Source organism: Dendrobates tinctorius, unplaced genomic scaffold, assembly GCF_039654945.1.
Source record: "Dendrobates tinctorius isolate UK_male_01 unplaced genomic scaffold, ASM3965494v1 ptg000135l, whole genome shotgun sequence".
NCBI lineage: Eukaryota > Metazoa > Chordata > Amphibia > Anura > Dendrobatidae > Dendrobates > Dendrobates tinctorius.
Genome location: NW_027361803.1, coordinates 8,082,270 through 8,107,221, shown reverse-complemented (window position 1 = coordinate 8,107,221; position 24,952 = coordinate 8,082,270). Strand labels below are relative to the sequence as shown.

The following is a 24,952-nucleotide window of genomic DNA, read 5'->3' as shown; positions in this document are numbered from 1 at the left end:
TCATACATATCCACCATCCCATAGGCCCGTGCCCATATACCCATCTTACATATCCTCCATCCCATAGGCCCGTGCCCATATACCCATCATACATATCCTCCATCCCATAGTCCCGTGCCCATATACCCATCATACATATCCACGATCCCATAGTCGAGTGCCCATATACCCATCATACATATCCTCCATCCCATAGTCGAGTGCCCATATACCCATCACACATCCTCCATCCCATAGTCCCGTGCCCATATACCCATCATACATATCCTCCATCCCATAGTCGAGTGCCCATATACCCATCACACATCCTCCATCCCATAGTCCCATGCCCATATACCCATATACATATCCGCCATCCCATAGTCCCGTGCCCATATACCCATCATACATATCCGCCATCCCATAGTCGAGTGCCCATATACCCATCACACATCCTCCATAACATAGTCCCGTGCCCATATATCCATCATACATATCCGCCATCCCATAGTAGAGTGCCCATATACCCATCACACATCCTCCATACCATAGTCCCGTGCCCATATACCCATCATACATATCCGCCATCCCATAGTCCCATGCCCATATACCCATCATACACATCCTCCATTCCATAGACAGCCATTATGACATCAATCTAATGAGCGGCGGCAGGGCTTGCAACCTATGATGACATCAGCGTCGCCATGGCAACCATTGTGACATCATAATGAGGGGCGGGGCTTGACGCGTGCACACTGCTTCCCCAGTATGCAAATAGGGGCATTATGACATCATAATGAGGGGCGGGGCTTGACGCGCGCAAACTGCTTCCCCAGTATGCAAATAGGGGCATTATGACATCATAATGAGGGGCGGGGCTTGACGCGCGCACACTTTTTCCCCCAGTATGTAGATAGGGGCAAAATTGTTTGATGAATTGGAACGCGCGGGGTTAAAATTTCGCCTCACAACATAGCTTAGGACGCTCTCGGGGTCCAGACGTGTGACTGTGCCAAATTTTGTGGCTGTAGCTTAAACGGTGCGGATGCCTATCCCGGACACACACACATACACTTTGAGCTTTATATATTAGATATATATATTTACCACATAATGAACGTCATAAAATGGAAACCCAAAAAAACTATAATGGAAATGATTTTTATTTCATTGCACTTGGATTTTTTTCCCTTTTTAAGTACATTATTGTAGGGCAGGGAAAAACGAAAGTGGAAAATTGCCTGGTTTGGACGCAGCCGCAATGGTGGTGTTTGCCACGTGCCAAATATGGGCAAGGTAGGAGGAGATATAGACACCTCAGGAGAAAGCGGAGCAGCTAAAAGTGATAACAACGACCAGGCGGCCATTTTTGTTGTGTACGACCCTATATAATACATGGATACCGCCGTGTGTGTGTGATCTGTAGGGTCTTCATGACTCTTTATATGACAGTGCACGATATATAATCTAATATTCGCCTCTTGCTCTGCATTTCCACACTAGGCCTCATGTACTAAATTTGCCTTGTAGGGGCCCTTGTTACCCATAGCAACCAATAAAAGTTCAGCTTCCATTTTGAAACCTGAGCTGGAAAAATGAAACGTCAATTCAGATTGGCTGTTATAGCCAAATTCTAAAATGTCAGCAGCCAGGTGTATACATACATGTAGGGCGGATAAGTGCCGCCAACGTGATAAAGTGGAGGCAAGTTATGAGCAAAAAAATGCTAAAAATGTATTTTTTTGAGGAAAAGTTGTGGATTTTTGACAAAGATTTCACTCATTTTGTCTGGATAGGGTTAAAATCACAACCAAATGTGGATTTTACAGTGGATTTTGTTTCTAAATGTGTGTTGGAAATGATCTGTTACATGTTGTGGAAGATGCGGGGCAAAAGCAATGGTATCAACTACCCCATCATCTCTTGTATCTGGGAGAAGTTTCTGGAACAACCCAGAACCTTTGCATTTTTAACAAAATACTACGGCGCCAACTATCCAACCACCCCCTATAACTGTACCCCAATCTATTGCCACTTCATTATTAACACCTGAATGCGGAGAGAAAACACTGCCTCCGACAAGTAGCAGTATAAGGAGGCAGTGTTTATTTCCAGAGATATTGGCGCTTTTATTTAATGCTTATTTTTATGGTCTTTGACAAGGGGGCGTGGCTCACTGGGTAATAATGCAAAGCAGCTGAAAGACACGCCCCCGAGGATCCTGTGAAGCACGCACCCTTGTAAAGACCATACGAATTAGCAAAAAATAAAAAAGGCCCATATCTCTTTAACCATATGGTAGATTAAAAAAAAAAAATAGGGAATAAAATAAAGGCAAAAACTGGCTACTTTTTGAACTTGTGATTAAGTAGCTGGTCAAGCAAGTCTGATTTCTTACTGAAGTGCTCCATATGGGAAATTGATAGTAGCAGGCAATGGGGCCCTGCGATATTACCGTTGAGCTTATAACCTCTGTTACTACTTTATAACCTCTGTATCTCAATTTGGAATAATCTGCGCTCGCTCTAATCCTCTGCTAAAGACTAAATAACACATTGTGTAAAACAGATTTTTTTCTTTTTTCCTTGTAAAAAGACTTATATTCACTGTAACCTTATCATGTGGCAAAAGGTTACTGGCACAAGCAGGCATGGCGGGAAACAGAGGCCGCCCTCACCGACATGTTCACACAGCTTTCAAAGCAAGGCTTTAATCCCTGGGACATGTTACCATAATCCCCTGCCCAGGCCCTAATTACCATAAACCCTAACAAGGTGATAATTCCCATTTACATGGTATTCCACTATTGAGTACAGTGAGTACAGATGTAGCAGAGCTGAATTAGTCTTTGAAGCCTGCACTGAAAACATGGAATATTTTTAGGCATATAGGCCCCCACTTTGGGGTCACATGGGTCCAGGGAGCTGAGATATTAGGATTGACACGCTTTAAAGCTGACTTAATTAATCTTTTTACTCTGCATGATGGAATAGTCAAAATAGATCTAGAGCGTGATCGGATAAGGTGTTATCTGAGCATACTTGAGTCCTAATCAAGTATTGAAAATGCGTGCTAAACAAAAAATGCTCAAGTCATTGTGGCTGCATGTCTAGCGGCTATTCGACAGCCGCAGCACATACAGATCCCCGCATGTGTTGCATGCTCAGATAACACCTTACCACTAATTTTGACTCTTCAAATCCTGTCTTCATTGCTGACACATTCCCTCCCAGTCCTTGTATATTATATATTAGATCTAATCTTTGGGTGGTGTCGTGATTTTCCCCAGTGATGGAGATAAAAGAAAAAAAAAAAAAATGATGGGGCTGTTGGATTTCAGCATGCCCAATCCTTTTTATCTCATATCAGCCACTAGAGGTGTTTGCCAGCAGATTACTCTCCGTTTCTCATTCGCAACACATGAACAGGCGGAGCAAACAATCGGGGATACGACCACTGGGACATCTACCAAATCTGAAACAGGAGTTCTGTGTCCCTTATATGAATGGAGTGGTTGCGTTCGTTTATGGTGGTCACACACGCCCTACTACTCCCACAGACCCATGAAAGTGAATGGTGGTCCGTTTTCTGAATCAGTTGGATTTCCAGAGGGCGGACCCCACTGATACATTTATCATTTATTCTGTATCCTTTAATATTGGTATCGCATGTTCTGGCCTTTGTTGCCATCATGGCTGCTGAGACGTTTTACTATATTATGCTTGGTTCAGAGTTGCGTTGCCCCCACTGATGACAATGAAGGAAGCGCTGTGTCTTCTTTATGGGTTTTCTCGTGCACAGCGCCCCCTGTCACCTGGCGGCAGGTCCCTGCACAGCTGGTTTGCTTACGCTCCTCTGTACAGGGAAAAATTGCAAGGTAATGCAGCGTTGCACCAATGCTCAATCCCACATTCTGAGGGTTATTGGGGGGGTCACAGAAGATGGACCCCATATTTATAAAGTGATGGCAAAATGTCATCCCTTTATTAAATAGGAACCTGTGTAATACTACACTGGTGCAAGAAGTTGATTCCATATATCTTTTTTTTCCAGCTGAGAGGTGCCATAGTGACAGGCCCCTTTAAATTTGGGCTCCAAAAAAGTCTTACAAAAATCATCACACAGGAAGGACTTGCCCCACAGGCTTATGTAGCTGATTTCCATGTGAATGGGGAGAACTTGAAGTTCCTGTACTTTTTGGCTGTATCTACAGGTTTATGAATCACGTGTAATTGTTATTGTGACAAAATTACATAATTCATTACCTGCAAAGAGTTTCGCTCATATTTAGCAAACATGGAAACTAGTGTAGCAGAGCTCACCTTGTTAGTGTCCATATAGAATTAATCTTATAAAAAATTACATTACGTATCCTGAGTCACATCCTGTATTATACTCCAGAGCTGCACTCACTATTCTGCTGGTGCAGTCACTGTGCACATACATTACATTACTGATCCTGAGTTACATCTTGTATTATACCCCAGAGCTGCACTCACTATTCTGCTGGTGCAGTCACTGTGTACATACATTACATTACTGATCCTGAGTTAAGGGGGTTTTACACTAAGCAATATCGCTAGCAATATCGCTAAAACGTCACTGGTTTTGTGACGTTATAGCGACATTGCTAGTGATATCGCTATGTGTGATACTTACCAGCGACCGGCTCCCCCGCTGCTCATCGCTGATCGCGCGAGAATGTCCGGCTCCATTTCTCGTCGTCTGCTTCCTGCTGGGCTTCCTGCTGTGACGTCCAGCGACGCGTGGAGGCGGGCGGGAGGACGCAGGATCGCTGTGTGTGAATGGTAAGTATCGTGCGCTGCGTCGCTGCTGCATCGCTGTGAGATCTTTCTGTATGAAAGCTCACTAGCGATCATTTAGCGATGCACCAGCGATCCTGACCGGGTCGGATCGCTGGTTGGATCGCTGGTGCATCGCTAAATGTAAAAGGGCCTTAACATCCTGTATTATAGTCCAGAGCTGCGCTCACTATTCTGCTGGTGCAGTCACTGTGTATATACCTTACATTACTGATCCTGAGTTACATCTTGTATTATACCCCAGAGCTGCACTCACTATTCTGCTGGTGCAGTCACTCTGTACATTTATTACATTACTGACCCTGAGTTACATCCTGTATTATACTCTAGAGCTGCACTCACTATTCTGCTGGTGCAGTCACTGTGTATATACCTTACATTACTGATCCTGAGTTACATCTTGTATTATACCCCAGAGCTGCACTCACTATTCTGCTGGTGCAGTCACTGTGTACATACATTACATTACTGATCCTGAGTTACATCCTGTATTATAGTCCAGAGCTGCGCTCACTATTCTGCTGGTGCAGTCACTGTGTATATACCTTACATTACTGATCCTGAGTTACATCTTGTATTATACCCCAGAGCTGCACTCACTATTCTGCTGGTGCAGTCACTCTGTACATTTATTACATTACTGACCCTGAGTTACATCCTGTATTATACTCTAGAGCTGCACTCACTATTCTGCTGGTGCAGTCACTCTGTACATACATTACATTACTGACCCTGAGTTACATCCTGTATTATACTCTAGAGCTGCACTCACTATTCTGCTAGTGGAGTCACTGTGTACATACAGGTGCTCCTCACAAAATTAGAATATCATCAATACAAAAAGTGAATCTCATATTCTATAGAGTCATTACACACAGAGTGATCTATTTCACGTGTTTATTTCTGTTAATGTTGATGATTATGGCTTACAGCCAATGAAAACCCAAAAGTCATTATCTCAGTAAATTAGAATACTTTATAACACCAGCTTGAAAAATGATTTTAAAATCTGAAATGTTGGCCTACTGAAATGTATGTTCAGTAAATGCAGTCAATACTTGGTCTGGGCTCCTTTGGCATAAATTACTGCATCAATGCGGCGTGACATGGAGGCGATCAGCCTGTGGCACTGCTGAGGTGATATGGAAGCCCAGGTTGCTTTGATAGACACCTTCAGCTCGTCTGCATTGTTGGGTCTGGTGTCTCTCATCTTCCTCTTGACAATAATACTCCATAGATTCTCTATGGGGTTAAGGTCAGGTGTTTGCTGCCAATCAAGCACAGTAACATAGTAACATAGTTATTAAGGTTGAAGGGAGACTTTAAGTCCATCTAGTTCAACCCATATCCTATCCTAACTTGCCCTAACATGTTGATCCAGAGGAAGGCAAAAAAACCCCATGTGGCAACAGTAAGCTTCACATTGGGGAAAAAAATTCCTTCCCGACTCCACATACGGCAATCAGACTAACTCCCTGGATCAACGCAATATTAAGGAGACTAGTGTATATACCCTGTAATATTATACTTTTCAAGAAAGGCATCCAGTCCCTTCTTAAATTTTAGTAGTGAATCACTCATTACAACATCATATGGCAGAGAGTTCCATAGTCTCACTGCTCTTACAGTAAAGAATCCGCGTCTGTGAGTATGCTTAAACCTTCTTTCCTCCAGACGTAGAGGATGCCCCCTTGTCCCCGTCACAGGTCTAAGAGTAAAAAGATCATTAGAAAGGTCTTTGTATTGTCCCCACATATATTTATACATTGTAATAAGATCACCCCTAAGCCTTCGATTCTCCAAACTAAGTAACCCCAAGTGTAATAACCTGTCTTGGTATTGCAGACCCCCTAGTTCCCTAATAACCTTGGTCGCTCTTCTCTGCACCCGCTCCAGTTCAGCTATGTCTTTCTTATACACCGGAGACCAGAACTGTACACAGTATTCTAAGTGTGGTCGCACTAGTGACTTATATAGAGGTAAAATTATGTTCTCCTCATGAGCATCTATGCCTCTTTTAATGCATCCCATTATTTTATTTGCCTTTGCAGCAGCTGCTTGACTCTGGCCACTAAATGTGAGTTTGTCGTCCACCCATACACCCAGGTCTTTTTCAGTGACTGTTTTGCTCAGTGTTTTACAATTAAGCACATAATTATACAACTTGTTCGTTCTACCCAAGTGCATGACCTTACATTTATCCCCATTAAAGCTCATTTGCCATTTATCAGCCCAAGCTTCTAGTTTACATAAATCCTCCTGTAATATAAAATTGTCCTCCTCTGTATTAATTACCCTGCAGAGTTTAGTGTCATCTGCAAATATTGAAATTCTACTCTCTATGCCCCCTACAAGGTCACTAATAAATATGTTAAAAAGAAGCGGGCCCAAAACTGACCCCTGTGGTACCCCACTGCTAACCGTGACCCAGTCCGAGTGTGCTCCATTAATAACCACCCTTTGTTTCCTATCCCTGAGCCAGCTCTTAACCCACCTACACATATTTTCCCCTATCCCCTTTGTTCTCATTTTATGTATCAACCTTTTGTGTGGCACCGTATCAAAAGCTTTTGAAAAGTCCATGTACACCACGTCCACTGCATTCCCTTGGTCCAGTCCGGAACTTACCTCTTCATAAAAGCTTATCAGATTAGTCTGACAGGAACGGTCTCTTGTAAACCCATGTTGATATTGGGTCATAAGGTTATTCTTCTCCAGATACTCCAGTATAGTATCTCTTAGAAAACCCTCCAGGATTTTACCCACAGTTGAGGTTAAACTTACTGGCCTATAATTTCCAAGTTCAGTTTTTGTCCCCTTTTTGAATATTGGCACCACATTTGCTATACGCCAGTCCTGTGGTACAGACCCTGTTATTATGGAATCTTTAAAGATTAAAAATAGTGGTCTATCTATGACTGTGCTTAATTCCTGCAGTACTCGGGGGTGTATCCCATCCGGGCCCGGGGATTTGTCAATTTTAGTGATTTGTAGACGCCGCCGTGCTTCCTGCTGGGTTAAGCAGGTGACATTTAATGGAGAATTTTTATCCCTGATCATGTTATCCGTCATGGGATTTTCTTGTGTAAATACTGTTGAAAAAAAGTTATTTAGCATATTGGCTTTTTCCTCATCCTCATCCACCATTTCACCCAGACTATTTTTAAGGGGACCAACACTATCATTTTTTAGCTTCTTACTATTTATGTAGTTAAAGAATATTTTGGGATTATTTTTACTTTCTCTGGCAATGAGTCTCTCTGTCTCAATCTTTGCTGTCTTGATTTGCTTTTAACAGAATTTATTTAATCTTCTCTATTTATTTAATGCCTCATCACTACCTACTTGCTTTAATTCTCTAAATGCTTTATTTTTATCTCTTATTGCGCCCCTTACAGCTCTATTTAGCCATAGTGGTTTCCTCCTATTTCTCGCATGTTTATTCCCATACGGTATATATTGTGCACAGGTCCTATTCAGGATGCTAATAAATGTCTCCCATTTTCTTTGTGTATTTTTATGTCTCAGGATATCGTCCCAGTTAATTGCACCAAGATCATCTCTCATCCGTTGGAAATTTGCCTTCCTGAAGTTTAGTGTCCTTGTAACCCCTCTACTACACATCTTATTAAAGGATACATGAAAACTTATTAATTTGTGATCACTATTACCCAAGTGACCCTCAACCCTTACATTTGATATGCGGTCTGGCCTGTTGGTTAATATTAGGTCTAGCAGTGCCCCCCCTCTTGTTGTGTCCTGAACCAGTTGTGAAAGGTAATTGTCTCTCATCGTTGTCAGAAACCTATTACCCTTGCTGGAACTGCAGGTTTCGGTTCCCCAATGTATTTCAGGGTAGTTGAAGTCCCCCATAATAATGACTTCTCCTTGAGTCGCTGCTTCATCTATTTGCTTTATGAGGATATTCTCTGTAGCTTCCATTATTTTTGGAGATTTATAACAAACCCCTATCAGTAATTTATTATTTTTCCCCCCTCCCCTTATCTCTACCCACAGGGACTCTACATTTTCATTAGATTCATATATATTATCACGAAGGATGGGTTTTAAGGATGATTTTACATATAAACACACGCCTCCCCCTCTCTTATTTGTTCGGTCATTTCTGAACAGACTATAGCCCTGTAAATTAACAGCCCAGTCATGGCTCTCATCCAGCCATGTCTCAGATATCCCCACCATGTCATAATTATGTTCCAACAACATTAACTCCAATTCCTCCATCTTGTTGGCGAGGCTTCTGGCATTAGTATACATGCACTTTATGTATCTCTCTGTACCTCTATTCTTTCTTAAATTATTAACTGTTCTAACCCCACCCCCAATGTCATTATTTGCGCCCAGGTCTCTATCTGCACTATCTTCCCCTCCTATAAAATGAATACCCTCCCCCCCCCCCCCCGTCCCTAGTTTAAACACTCCTCCAACCTTCTAGCCATTTTCTCCCCCAGCACAGCGGCACCCTCCCCATTGAGGTGCAGCCCGTCCCTAGCGTAGAACCTGTAGCCAACTGAGAAGTCGGCCCAGTTCTGCAGGAACCCAAACCCCTCCTTCCTACACCAATTCCTGAGCCACTTATTAACTGATACTGTTGTTTGTAAACCAGGTATTGGTACTTTTGGCAGTGTGGACAGGCGCCAAGTCCTGCTGGAGAATGACATTTCCATCTCCAAAAAGCTTGTCTGCAGAGGGAAACATGAAGTGCTGTAAAATTTCCATGTGACTTTGGTCTTGATAAAACACAGTGGACCTACACCAGCAGATGACATGGTTCTCCAAACCATCACTGATTGTGGAACTTCACACTAGACCTCCAGCAGCTTGGATTGTGGCCTCTCCACTCTTCCTCCAGACTCTGGGACCTTGATTTCCAAATGAAATGCAAAATTTACTTTCATCCGAAAACAACACCTTGGACCGCTGAGCAAGAGTCCAGTTCTTTTTCTCCTTGGCCCAGGTAAGACGCTTCTGGCGTTGTCTATTGGTCACGAGTGGCTTGACACAAGGAATATGACACTTGTAGCCCATGTCCTGGATATGTCTGTGTGTGGTTGCTCTTGAAGCAATGGCCCCAGCAGCAGTCCACTCCTTGTGAATCTCTCCAAAATTTTTGAATAGCCTTTTTTTAACAATCCTTTCCAGGCTGTGGTTATTCCAGTTGCTTGAGGAGCTTTTTCTACCACACTTTCTCCTTCCACTCCACTTTCCATTAATATGCTTGGATACAGCACTCTGTGAAAAGCCAGCTTCTTTAGCAATGATCTTTTGTGGCTTACCCTCCTTGTGGAGTGTGTCAGAGACTGCCTTCTGGACATCTGTCAAGTCCGCAGTCTTCCCCATGATTGTGGAGCTACTGAAACAGACTAAGGGACCTTTTTAAATGCTTAGGAAGCCTTTGTGGGTGTTTTTGATTTGAAGTGTACGGATTTTATTTTGCATTGATCATCTGTATTTCTGCCCGGTAGATGGGAAAAGGACACTTTTATTTGGCACTTTCATTTCTATAGCGTTCTGTGGCCTCAGTCTGTCTGTGAACAAAATGTGAACATAGCATTACTTCCCACTTATCTAGTTGGATACAGCTATGAGAAAACTAACGTAAAACATTTGTAATTGCACCTTAACAAGCTCTGCTACATCTTCACATTGATACACTTCGCTTTTATATTCTTCCACTATTTATAATTTTTGATTAGTTTCTTCTCTCGATCAATAAAAAGGGAACAAACGGAAAAATCTCATTCGAGCCTCGATACAGGCGCGATTGGCTTTTACTGCCATTTATAATTGACTTCACCAATAGAAAGTTTTTATTGTGCAATTTCCCTGTGTTTTATGATGTAGAATTCCTGCAGCCATTTTTATAAACATTTCTGCATCTTTCTATTTTTTGGTTTACATTGTATTTTTCCTCCATTTTTATTTTTCATTACTTTATTCATTTTTTTTTCTTGTACTTTTGTATTTTTTTTATATTTACATTTTTAGATTTGCATTTTTTTTTTATTTTCATATTAGGATTTTTTTATTCTGCAGGTTTTTTTTCTACATTTTTAGATTTGATTTTTTTTTTAACATTTTTGAAGTTTTATTCTTTTTTGTTACATTTTAGTTTTTTTTTCCCTTTTTTTGTGTTTAAATGCTGTTGAATAAAGGGATAATTGTAGAATAATTAGCTATACAATGCATCCATAGGAGTGGATCTGTATGGATCCAGTGTCTAGTGCATGCAGCTGCAGTGTTAGGGTTAAGCCTAACCCGCTGCTCTTCGGCTATTAGATTAGATAGCGGACAATGAGTCCAAGCATGCTCCCTATTGATCAGATCTATGGCAAAAACCTTTCTAATTGAGCTTCTGTTGACCCCATTCATGAGAAAGTTCCTCTATTGCCTGCAGCAAAACCTCCTTATTGAGCCGGGTCCTTGTAACAATGGCTCGGTTTCAAGCATGGGGAACAAGCTGTGTTTCATGGCACACAGAACAATAACATAAGTTGTGGATGGAAGAATTCTGGAGCCCAGAGATCTGCACAAGAGGGTTCTCCGCTGCCAAACAATTCAATGGTCTGTGAAGGTTTAGATTTCCTGATAACCCAAACCCATGGCTAGTGCCAGGCCGCTGTATTGGGGGCATTATGTAGAAGGAAGAAAGGAACCAGATGCACAAAACTCCATTGTCTTCTTCAAAAATGTCAGTTAGCTGCCTGTAAAGCCAGGTCTTTTTAATTCTAGAAACAATATGCCGATTATTCCAGTGCCCACTCCTATTATGATCAAACCTTTAGGCTGGACTGTTGGGGCACTTATTGTGCCAAAGCCCGTGTGCTCTCCCCTGGTCCATGATTCTCGATTCTGTGACATCAATATATCATTTTTCTCTTCTGCTTGTTACATCTTTGTTTTTTCCTGTAAACTGAGGACACAACTTCTTGGTGATTTTTTTTTTTTTTTGTGATTTTCTGGTCTTATTATACAGCATACCATAGTATAACGGTGATGTGACATCACTGGGTAGAATAATCCTGCAATGAGACACCACTCTGTGCACTGTTCCTGTACTAGAACATCACTCTGTGCACTGTTACAGTACTATGACATCATTGTGTGCACTACTCCTGTGCTGTGGCATGACTGTGTGCACTATTCCTGAGCTGTGGTATTACTGTAAATAGGTTGTAGTCATAAGTATTTGGCACTTTAATATACACATTGGTAAACCAAACTTGGTAGTGCCAAAAGTAGTTATGGACATTTCTAGTTGGTTTTGTACAATACAATATCATCCGATAGAAAAAAGTACTCAAAAACCAATTTTACAAATGAAGACATATAAACTTTATTTAGAGACGTGCATAAAAACAGTTAAAAAGACAGTCTTAAAAAAGTGGGAGACCACAAAAGTGGCACCATTACCCACAATCAAAGCCTTAAGGAGGCTGCACACAATATAAACTTCCAGCAAGCGCTGTATCTGTACTAGTATCTAATGCCCCATAACCACATGGTGTCCACACATAAACAGCATACCGCTAGTGCATGAATAGATAAATGGCAGGTGCATAAAACATTACCTCCTGTGGATTGATGGTGTCAGCCCCAACGCATGTTTCGGCAAAAAACGCCTTCTTCTGGTGGTGACTGTCTCTTTAACTGTTTTTATGCATGTCTCTAAATAAAGTTTATATGTCTTCATTTGTAAAATTGGTTTTTGAGTACTTTTTTTCTATCGGATGATGTGGCATTACTGTGCATACTATTCCTGTGCTGTGTGCACTATGCCTGTACTGTGAAATCACTGTGTGTAATGTCCTGCTATTATTACATCTCTGAGCATTATCCTTGAACATTAGGAAGACTAAATGTAGACATATTTGAACTTGCTGCAGAAGGTGGCCTCATTGGAGAAGGACTCCATGCCAAGTCATAGCATGGAGCCCCATGGTTATGCCCATATGTCTACCTAGATGTGAGCTTAATATGAGCTACAGAACACACGCACGCACACACAAAGTTGTGTGAAAAAGTGTTTGCCCCCTTCCTGATTTCCTATTCTTTTGCATGTTTATGACACTTGAATGTTTCAGATCACCAAACAAATTTAAGTATTAGACAAAGGTAGCACAAATAAACACAAAATGCAGTTTTTAAATGAAAGTCTTTATTAAGGGAAAAGAAATCCAAACCTACAGGGCCCTGTGTGAAAGTGATCCCCCCAAACATAGAATAACTGTGGTTTATTACATCTTTGGGAAGCGGAGTTCAAATTCCCTAGCCACACAAGGCCTGATTACTGCCTAACCTGTTCTCAATCAAGAAATCACTGAAATAGGACCTGCCTAACAAAGTGAAGTAGACCAAAAGCACGTCAAAAGCTAGGCATTGTGCCGAGATCCAAAGAAATTCTGAAACAAATGAGAAACAAAGTAATTTAGATCTATCAGTCTGGGAAAGGTTATAAAGTAATTTCTAAAGCTTTGGGACTCCAGCGAACCAGAGCGAGACCCATAGTACATAAATGTTAAAAACATGGAACAATGGTGAACCTTCTCAGGAGTGGTCGGCTGACCCAAATTACTCCCAGAGCGCAGCACCAACTCATCTAAGAGGTCACAAAAGAACCCACAACAACATCCAAAGAACTGAAGGCCTCACTTGCATCAGTTAAGGTCAGTGTTCATGACTCCACCATAAGAAAGAGATTGGGCAAAAATGGCCTGCATGACAGAATTCCAAGATGAAAACCACTGCTAAGCAATAGGAACATAAAGGCTTGTTTCAGTTTTGCCAGAAAACATCTTCAGTGCTTTAGGGAGAATACTCTGTGGACTTGCGAGACAAAAGTTTACGTTTTTTGAGGTGTATGTCCCATTACATCTGACGTAGACGTAACACAGCATTTCAGAAAAAGAACATCATGCCATCAGTAAAGTATGGTGGTGGTAATGTGATGGTCTGGGGCTGTTTTGCTGCTTCAGGACCTGGAAGACTTGCTGTGGTAAATGGAACCGTGAATTCTACCAATCGTGAAGGAGAATGTCCGGCCATCTGTTTGTGACCTCAAGCTGAAGCGCACTTGGGCTTTGCAGCAGGATAATGATCCAAAACACACCAGCAAGTCCACCTCTTAATGACTTAGGCTATGTGCACACGGTGTGGATTCTGCTGCGGATCCGCAGCGTTTCTGGCCCTGCGGGTCCGCAGCAGTTTCTGCTGCGTTGTACAGTACCATTGTTTGCAATGGTAATACCAAAAATGCTGTGCACATGCTGCAGATTTTTCCACGGGTTACAATCGGGTTACAATCCGCAGCATTGTGAGGTGTGAAACCGCAGGCTAATACGCAGGTCTTTTCCAAATCCGCGCGTAAAAATCCACGGCACTTACAACTACATGTGCACATAGCCTCAAGAATAACAAAATTAACCCCTTAGTGACAGAGCCAATTTCGTTCTTAATGACCCAGACAACTTTTACAATTCTGACCCCTGTCACTTTATGAGGTTATAGCTCTGGAACGCTTCAACGGATCCCGCTGATTCTGAGACTGTTTTTTTTTTTTTTTTTGTTTTTTTTGGGACATACTGTACTTCATGTTGGTGGTAAAATTTCTTCGATACAACTTGCATTTATTTATGAAAAAATTTCAAAATTTTGGCAGAGTAGTGTCACACAAAATAATTAACAAATAACATTTCCCACACGTCTACTTTACATCAGCACAATTTTGGAAAACCATAATTTTTTTTTTTTTGTTAGGAACTTATAAGGGGTAAACGTTGACCAGCGATTTCTTATTGTTCCAACAATATTTACAAAACCATTTTCTTAGGGACCACCTCACATTTGAAGTGAGTTTGGTGGTGGGGGTCAATATAACAGAAAATACCCAAAAGTCACATCATTCTAAAAACTTCACCCCTCAAGGTGCGCAAAACCACATTCGAGAAGTTTATTAACCCTTCAGGTGCTTCATGAGAACTAAAGCAATGTGAAAGGGAAAAAATGAACATTTTACTTTTTCCACAAAAAATTTACTTTGGAATCACTTTTTTATTTTCACAAGGCTATCAAGAGAAAATGGACCATAAAACATGTTGTGCAATTTCTCCTGAGTACGTCGATATGTGGGGAAAACCACTGTTAAATAAAATTACACACCCAATATTGAAATTACAATACCAAGAAGGATATAGAACAGTGTGCAAATCTAGATGCAACTAAGATCTGCAAAGGATCAACTTGGCAAACCCCTCACTCCTATCTGTGGCACACGAGAGGAGCGCTACATAAAACCTCAAAAAGCGGATCACGTCCTATGAGATGATTAAGCGATGACTCCTGTTTGTCGATGTGCCACTTATCAACGCTCGTTGCAAACTGAGACAAAATCTTTGAACGGAGAGACCTTGATATATCCCTCCGGCAGATCGCAACGGGTGTAGGTCAAGATGTCAGCAGTGGAGTGACAAGCGGTCCTACTCCCAGATGGTAGTGTGCTGTGCCTTGGAATAATGTAAGGTAGACATTAAGCAGTCAAGGCTGTAAGTCCTGGGATTCCTGCGCGTGGCTCTCATACTTGATGCTGAATAAATGGAAATGTTTTGAAAATGTAGTTTCCGTTTTTCCATAATTTGCAAATCGGTAACATGTCTCCATCCTGTGATTTCCATAATTCCACAACTTTTCCTTCTTTGTACTGGAATTTTATTGTTGAAGAGTCAGTATATGATATTAGATATAATGATAGATGGAGGTGAGATATAGTTGAGATAGATAATAGATAAATAGATAATTGATAATGGATAATAGGTAGAGATAAGGGAGTAAATATTTCTTTAACAAGGTATTTGTATTATATTTAGAATATTCTCCCCGATGTTCATAGATTATTCTACCACGCACGCTTTTGGTTAATGAGCCTTGTGATGACGCACACCATTACATGGCATCCTTTAGATCCAGAGGAACCTATATCCCTGTGCATTCTTGCGTGCCTTAGGTACATGGTGCTGCTGCCCTCACATATTTCCACTAATCTTTTGATTTCCAGGCTCCAGCTATTGCTAATTTCCATGTCTGAGTATTACATTGCTATAATTAAAGCTTATGATTGGTGACCGGGAGGTAATTGCTCAGGGATTATCTTGTCTACCTTGATGGCATCATTACATTCTTGTGTATGAAGGGGTTAGGCCACACTAACACGCAAGGTATTATATCTTAGCTGATCCCCCTCTCCAAACTGATGGCCACTACTTTTTTTTTTGGTCTAGGGTATTTGGAGGGATGCATGTCTCTTCTTTATGGATGCTAGAAGCCCGGCTGTGGATATCGATGGGTTGAAGTCTTCTAACCCATTCTCTAACATTCAGCAGTTACCTATGAACCACAAGTGACTATACATTATCCTGCATTAAAGCAAACCTGTCATCAGGATTTTGCTAAGTAAACTACAGGCATTGTCAGGTTTGCACTGTTACACTGATTAAAATTATACTTCAGTTGTAGAAATCCGTCTTGTGTAATCAGTGTTAGAAGTTTTGAGTTAATGAGATTCTCATTCTTTAGGGTGGGACTGTGGCAGGTGTGGGTTTTTTTTTTTTTTCTAATGCTTTCTGGCTTCACTGTCAACCTTATGGGCTTAAATGACAGGTCACTCAGCCTTCAGTGACCTGCTTCCTACTTTAAATATTGCGCTTATACATTTAATACTGTGGTATTCACAACATTTTTTTTAGCTCCAACAAAATGGCTCACCGATGGCACATCTATCAGCAAGTGAAGCTCTGTCTGCGCATGTGGCGCCCACTGTGTTCCGATGACCAGTGCGAGAGCATTGCTGTAGTCAGTGCAACAATTTGATTTACTCTTCTTGTACTCGCTCCACAGACTGATCTTTGTAACACAGTGGTGTTGCTCCGCTGCCAGCGCCATTTTCTTGGAGCTAAATTTCTTATTTTTAAATACCAAAGTATTAAATGCACAATACTTAAAGTAGGAGGCAGGTCACTGAAGGTTCAGTGACTTGTCATTTAAGCCCAGAATGATGCTGATGAGGCCAGAGCACAAAAGAAAGGTACAACCACAACAAGCAAACAAAGATTAAACAACAACCACAAGACAGATTTCTTCACCCCCAAGTATCATTTTAGTCAGTATAACGGTGCCAACCTGACAGTGTCTGTAGTTTACTTAGCAAAATCCTGATGACAGTTTCCCATTAAACTGATTGACCATCGCTGCTCTGTGCCAGAAATAGCAGGATACCTGTCCACAGTGTTTGGCTCTCTCTGGTTGTAAAATAAAACACCGTTCTGTTGAGCATGGTTCCCAGGATCCATTGACCTTTGTTGACCATTGAAATCAGTTGCTAGGCAATATGTAATATGTGGACTCTTAGAGATTGTTCATTAGCATTGAAGCTGGAAAAGCAAGGCATGAAGGGGTTTTCCACTCTTTATTTTTCTCCATCTAAAATGAAAATCCACTTTCAGATACGGATTTCCCGGTCTCCTTTTGCAAGTGTAACATGGCGAGGGTCAGTATTGAGGTACTCGCCTGTTGCGCCCTGGCATGCTACATGAAAGTGGGCATCCTGGCTGGGTGTGTAGACTTCTGCTGTCAGGACAATACGTCCTTTCAGGCCGCATGTAACCGATCTTGCTGGTTTGCCAGGACCAGATGTTTAGCAGCTCAATGAGGATGACCACCAGTCAGAAATGAACTTTTTTGTTGGTAGGAAATATATACAAGGGACATAGGGTACACAGTCTTGTGAACATTTCCTTTACAACTCAAATCATTTTCCACACAATTTCTCTTGTTTTTCTAGTGTTCTCGATTTCCACTGTTTTTCACTACTTCACCACAACCCAGCTTTCATACTACAGTCCTGCTGACCACGTGTCGTTTACTCGTCCTACGCTTCCGCATCTAGGGTGCCAGTATGGCTGGTAATCTGGAGCTACAGCCCGGGACACTTTTGTCTTCCCTCGGACTCAGTCGTGTTCAGGCCTGTTACCTTCAAGCGTCAAAAGCTCAGGGTCGCGTGGCAAGGAATCATCTCCTAGGACCTATTTCCTGAAGGTTACTCTCTCTTAGTCACTTCTGCTCCAGATCTCGCCATCCATTTTCTTTTGGTGCACTCTCACTTAGTCACCCTAGAATGTGGCAAGGCTTCACCTGGGATCTTTAGGCACACTCACTATGCACTTCAGGCCCTATTTGCCTCTCTTACAGGAAATTGTCACTTTCCTTGCAACTCAGCCTCTCCCACTATGGTCTAGCCATAAATTTAACTCTAACTGTCCCTGCCAACTACCTTTTGCTGGGCAGACTACAGCTTCATCACTAACTATCCGTATTGTCAAACTCCATATGTTATCAATACTGCTAACTCCTTTAAGGCACATCACAATTCACATTAACGCATCACACTATGCACAATATAACATATTGCAATAATAAACTTCTTCAAGAGGGGAACTTGGGTAACATGTCCACCTCCTTGCTCAGACCTGCTTTGTACATCCTGTCCAAATTGTACAGACCTATGACTTTTGCAGCCAGTCACGTGCAGGTTCCCTGCCAACTGATTGTCTGCAGCAGTCACATGCCTATACATACCATAAGAAGAAGCAAATGAGATCAGTGGGGGATCAGGGCACTGCTATAAAGGCGCAGTGATGGTTCGATAGGCAAGAGTATATTTTTTTCCAAATTTCAGGAAGGAAAAAAGGGATGGCAACTAATTTATGGGTTTGGGTCCATCCCTTTCTATATTGCCAATTACGAAATTTGGATAATTGGATGATGTCCTCCTGCTAACAAGGAATGGCTCCTCATTTGCAGACTAGGGTTGGTTTTGTGTTGCACGATCAGCCATTTATTTGCCACGTATCCTCACTCACAGCCGCTGCGGAGCCCATATGTGGCAGCCACATTTCCCCTGATGATGATCTCTTCCCTATCACCCCATTGCTGAGCCGTCTTTGACTTGGCTGGAACTTGAGTGCTAATTATGAGTAGAACTGATCCAAGCCAGCCATTGCCCCCCTTAGCTCCAAACAGAAGAGGAATTGTGGAACCAAGTTTTGCAGGGGGTCAATGATGACTGTTTCACAAGCAGCGCCACACCTGTTAACAGGTATTGTCTGGTGTTGCAGCTCGGTTCCATTCACTTTGAATATCAGACACAAATCCTGGTCAGAACTGGTGAGGTTTGAAGAAGAAAGCAGCCAAATTCTGATATATTCCAGGAGGTGATAAGTTTGTAGTAGTTTTAATGTCTTTCTCGTCTGCTGGCCTTCGCTTCGCTCCTTGCGGGGGGAGCGCGGTCGCGTCCAGCTCCTCTTTTACATGGAATGTGAAGCACACAAACAAGCTGCCTGCTATTTACATAAAATGATATTTATCCGGGTGAATGTGCTCATTGTGCCCGGCTCTGCCGCTTAATTAGTCCAGGGCAACCTTATTATTTGCAGCATGTCGAGTGGGCAAATGCTGCCGCTCAAGACGTCGACGCACAATATGTTTAGTTTACCTTTGAAGTGTTTTATTAACTTCTGCGATAAAGAGATAAAGACAAAAAGTAAAGAGACCCTGATGTATGTAACGTCCCTTTAAATAGTAGTTGCCATACCACTAGTTTTGGGCACATATGGTGGGGGGCAATTCAAAGACTGACTGTCTGGGTGGGGGATATATAACAGCTTTGAGTTGGATTTCTCCAAATATCTGGTGACAAAATCGTCTCTGCTACATCCGCAGTTTTTTTTAACTGCATTGTCAGTTCCTCAACTTGATATTCTAGGTGTTTGATTTAGTTTTCGCTGTTTTTCTCCTTCAGTGGTGATAATGTGCGCGAGCAGCGACACCGTCAGGAACATCATGTTGGCCGCACACCGACAAGGACTGACCAAAGGGGACTATGTCTTCATCAACATTGAACTCTTCAACAGCTCGTCTTATGGTAGGTTGAGCTTCATGTTGCTACTACTAGTTCTGTTAAGGGTCTCTGTTTTTGTTTAACCTCATGCTTATCACCAAGACAGGTCACTGCCTAACTCAAAATCAACACCCTCTTGTTCTGCTGCTGCTGCCATTATTTTCACACATTCAATGGCTGGAAAAAAGTGTTTTATCTTTATTCAATTCATACTAATATCTATTATTCCCTGTAGGCCTACCCTTACTAATTCAATCAGATGACTGGATAAGTTACTGCTTCCCACAAGATCAGCACACCCCTCTCCTTTTGATGTGAACTTTTACCTGCCACCAGAGATGTAGAGTCATGTTGGTGGGACTCAATGTACAATCTGTATCCGGGCCCAACCATGTGCAGAGGGGTCTTCACACTCTTTTAGGGACTAGGGCTTGCATGCAACTGCTTCTCCACCCCTTTTAGCTATAAACCTTGTGGTGGCACAGTGGTTAATCCACTGCCATATATTAAAAACCTACAGAATTGACGTCACTTGCTCCTCTTTTGCTGCTGTGACAACTCCTGTCTTCTGATAGCTTGCGTAACATTTTATCCTTATCTTCTTTATAATACTACACTGTCATTTTATCAATAATACTGTGAAAGCAGAGGATAGGTCACTGCCTCTCACAAAGTCAGCATCTTCCTCCTCTGTTGCTGTGACCACTCCTATTTGATTGGCTGCCTGGTGTCCTTTCCTTATCGCCTCATATTCTTTGTGACTCTGACCATGCCATATTGAGTCAATGATGCAGAGAATGCAGTCCCTATAAAAGGTCACTGCCTCTAACAAAATAAACACTCTCTTCCTCTTCTGCTTTGATGACTCCTATCATCTATTTGACGTCCTATAGTTTTCTATTTATCTGCTCTATGGTACTGTCTTTCCACAAGGTGTCAAGTTATTAATTATGCAATGGCTGGAGTAAACAGGTCACTGCCTTTCATATGATAAACATACGCTCCCTCTGCTAGCTTGAACCATTTCTATCATCTGATTGACTTCAGAGTGGGTTTTTTTTTGCCTACTTTATCATACAGTCATTGCACAGGGAGCCAAGTTATCAATAATACAGTGATAAGAATGAACAGGTCACTGCGTCTCACAAGATCAACATACTCCCCCTCTGCTGCGGGGATCACTCATATCGGATTGACTGCATAGGGTTCTGTCCTTACCTGCTCTATGGCTCTGACCCTGCTCTATGCCGCCATGTTCTCAATATTACAGGGACAAGAGTGGCGAGGTCACTGCCTCCCACAAGATCACCACATTCCTCTCCTGCTGCTTTGCTTATCTTAGCTGAATTCTGTTCCGAGCCATATGTTTTTCAGCTGATTTTTATTGCATTGTTTAATCTCATAAATGTACCCCGTCTTGCGTGAGAACAGATAAATAAATTGATCGATGATTGAAACCAGATTCCCATCTGCCACTTGGGTGAGGACCGAGGAGATCTGATTTTGTTCTAGGATTGTTTAGAGTCCTGAAGGTGCAAAGTATTGGAAATGCTTTCTGTATCCTGGCATCAGTGTGTCAACAAATCCGAGTCCTTGACAGAGCCAGATGCTGTTTGCTGCGAAGACTGACGAAAAGTAAACTTAGCTTACCGCTTTCCAGGTTGAGCATTAATCCTGTGAATCGGCCCTGAACGGCCCTCGCTCGCGAAAAAAATAGCTTCTCTTGCATCATTTTAGAGTGTAAGGTGACCTACATGGCTGCTTTCTCCTGAAAACAGCGCCACCACTTTCCACAGTTTGTTTCTAGTATTGCAGCTCAGTTCCATTGAAGTGAACTGTGCTAAACTTCAATATCCTACACATGCCATGTTTTTATAACCCTGTACAACCCCTTTAAGGCTTAAAGGGGTCATTAATTGTAAATATATATAAATGTATATTTACACCCATGGCGCCTGACTGACTGTAACGGAGCTTACAATACAAATGTGAACACAGCATAAAAAAAATCATGCTGAAACTCAGGTTTAATGAGGACTTGTTACTTAACAAAAAAAGGTAATTTTATTGCCTGGGGTAAACGTTGCTGTTCTTCCGAGTCTGGTGTAGTTTTTCTTGTGTTTCTGCTCCTCTTCGTTCTTGAGATATGACCCCTCTTCCCTGTATGTGTTTTTTTTTTTTTTTTTTATCCAAATGGGTGTCAATCAACTGTTCCTTGTGGGTGTCTTCCCGAGGACCACACCCACTTGTGAAAAACACCAGATATCCATACAAGGAGGAAAGGGGAGAAGGAATAAAAGGAAAAGAACACGGATACATTGCTGCAGACTAATAATGGAAGAATTAAAGGGTTAAGGGTTAATCCCATGGTATTGAATAAAGGGGCTGTGCGGCGGATCTTCCAGTCACCGGCTAGACAGAAAAGTGCAGCCCGCCGCCATTCACAGCTGGTGGTCTGGAATAATTGACGTATGGGCAGATGCTGCCCTGGGTGCTAGACTGGCACAGTGCCCCAGTTTTAGGTTTCCCCCCATTGGCACTATCCTACAAAGCAATATGGAAAACATAAACCATCCCAAATGCCAGGAGGTGAAATATCCGAGCCCTGCTCTGACTGTAATCTCCTCGCATAATAAGAAGGAAATAATGACAACAAAGAAATCCCCTCATTCCTGTTTGCACATTACAAGGAAGTTCCCTGTCACCTGCGCCCTCGCCCCGCATCGGGCTCATCCACATTCTTACACGCCACGTTTAGCACGGACGACGCCAGAACTCCACAATCATTTCCTAGTGCAGTATTTTCATTGGAATAAGTCGATGTTGACATTTTGAAGAGTTTTATGACAGCAGATCCATTAACCGTCGTTTCCTACTTCCTCTGGTATAGCTCCCGTACAAGGTGAGAGCGGTGCAGAGCCACAATACGCCACGTATGGTGCCATACGGGACCTCTGTTTGCCTCTGATTTCATACATCTGAGAGATTAAAAAGCAATGCCATGGCCGCTTATGTCTCTGCAAAATGTTCAAGACGGATATGGCACACGGAGTGTCCACAGCTCCTTAGTAGGAAACCATAGGGGCTTGGACTGCTGCCATATTGTCTCCTTACACACAGCTCAGTCCTAATTGTGCCCTTTCACATTAGATAAATTTGGTTGAACTCAGGATCAGCTATAAAATGTGCATGGGGGTGTCCTAACTATCTCAGTGGCAGATATCAAATTAGGACAGATTGGACATATTTGACTTTTTCATGCCCGATCGTTAAAGTTTTATTACCTTCATGAAGCCGCTATCCAAGGATAGTTAATTACTTGCTAATTGTTGGGCGTTCTAAAACATATACTGTATATATAATATTTTGAATGTTTAAATCGCCCTCCTTTTTTATATGTAAAAACAATCCCAAAAGATAAACATATTTGGTATTGCCAAGTGCAAACAATTCTAAAATTTGAATGGTATTAAAAATAATAATAAATCTGTTTGATCCCTAAAATAATATCAGTAACAAGTATTCTGATAAAAATCTGCTTTGTAAGTTTTGGAAAACCAAAATCATCCTGACGACTTTTTTTGGTAGGGAAGCCGAGTAACCAGCAGTGTCAACCAAAAGAGAGGGCATCCTCTGATAACCTGGCGTCTGATGCCCATAGAGGTCAATGACCTCATCAGACCGGTGGTTGTCGCCTAATAGCAGCACATGACAAACAAGCTTTCCCAGGTGTCAGTAGTCAGCTCTGCTAAATCATAAAGCAAATAATTCCCAACGTGAATGCAGTTGTAACGCACCCAAGTCCGTGGAGGCAGCGATCCAAAGATCCAGAGGTAGCGATCATTTATTAATGCAGCAATAAATATGTCAGTGATACATTACTGGATGATGATGGCTGGGGAGAACGATCCTGAGTGTTCCCAGTACATCCCAATCCAGGCCAATAATTGTGGGGGGGTCTACCTTTTTATCAGAAAATAAAGGAAAATGAAAAGTGTGTGAAGCTGCAACCCTAAGAGAGACCCCCAAATGCTATGTGCTCAGTCTTTCGGTGCAGAACCTCCCAGTTTTTGAGTTTTGACTTTTGTGTGGAGAATTTGAAGAGTACCTGCTCAGTTTCTGCTCCAAAAACAACCTAAAAAAAGAAATATAATTGTCCAGTGTCCCTGAGGTCAAGAAAAATTAAAGTGGTTATTCCACAAGAGGTTTGGCCTATAACCATCGTTTCCTGGCTGTCACAAGACTCCTGCCCTAATGGAATAGGAAAGGCTGCAGACAATCACCGACCACTGATTAGAAAGTCAGGGATTGTTATTCACATCTCTGGTGGATTAGGGAAGGGTTATATTATCCTTGTCTCTGGTGGTCTAAGGAAATGACAGGCTATCACATCCCTGGTGGTCTAGGGAAGTGAAGAGGTATCACATCCCTGGTGGTCTAGGGAAGTGAGTTATTATCCACATCCCTGGTGGTTTCTTCAGTAATAATGCCCCCAGAGTGCCCGCCTTCAGTAATAATGCCTCCAGAGTACCCCTGTCAGTAATAATGCCCGCTGCATGCCCCCCTTCAGTTATAATGCCTCTAGAGTGCCTCTGTCAGTAATAATGCCTCCAGAGCACCCCCTCCAAATACAATTATTCCCTCTGAGGGCCCCTCTTCAGTAATGATGCCGGCAGAGTGTCCCCCTCCAAGTAATACAGTAATGCCTCCAGAGTGCCCCCGTCGGTAGTAATGCCTCCAGAGTGCCCCCGTCGGTAGTAATGCCTCCAGAGTGCCCCCGTCGGTAGTAATGCCTCCAGAGTGCCCCCGTCGGTAGTAATGCCTCCAGAGTGCCCCCGTCGGTAGTAATGCCTCCAGAGTGCCCCCGTCGGTAGTAATGCCTCCAGAGTGCCCCTTTAGTTAATTTGATTAATAAGTGACTTTTAAATACTAATGACCCCAAAGAGCCCCCACAAAGAAAGTCTATACTTGTAATCTCCATAGCCACCGAGGTCTATTCTTTTGCAAGCAATAGTGGGCCAGCACTAGCGGCACAATGCAGTGACATCATTGCACCGGGACGCAGACGTCTTGAAGGCCAACAGTCTCCTCTAGCCTGCAGTTTACAGACAGTGAGTGCTGGGCAGGGAGATGGCGGCTTCCTTCTCTACCCCGGGATTGAACAGTAGCACCGTCATGT

General features: G+C 42.3%; 1 protein-coding gene across 3 annotated transcripts in view; it reads left to right on the top strand.

Moving 5' to 3' along the window:
* The window catches only part of NPR3 (natriuretic peptide receptor 3), an 80,157-nt gene that overhangs the window by 8,668 nt on the left and 46,537 nt on the right, over positions 1 to 24,952 (top strand). For all 3 annotated transcript variants that reach the window (XM_073543897.1, XM_073543896.1, XM_073543895.1), the window contains exon 2: positions 19,675 to 19,797. In XM_073543897.1, the coding sequence (XP_073399998.1) occupies positions 19,675 to 19,797 (123 nt within the window). The remainder of the gene's footprint in view (positions 1 to 19,674; positions 19,798 to 24,952) is intronic.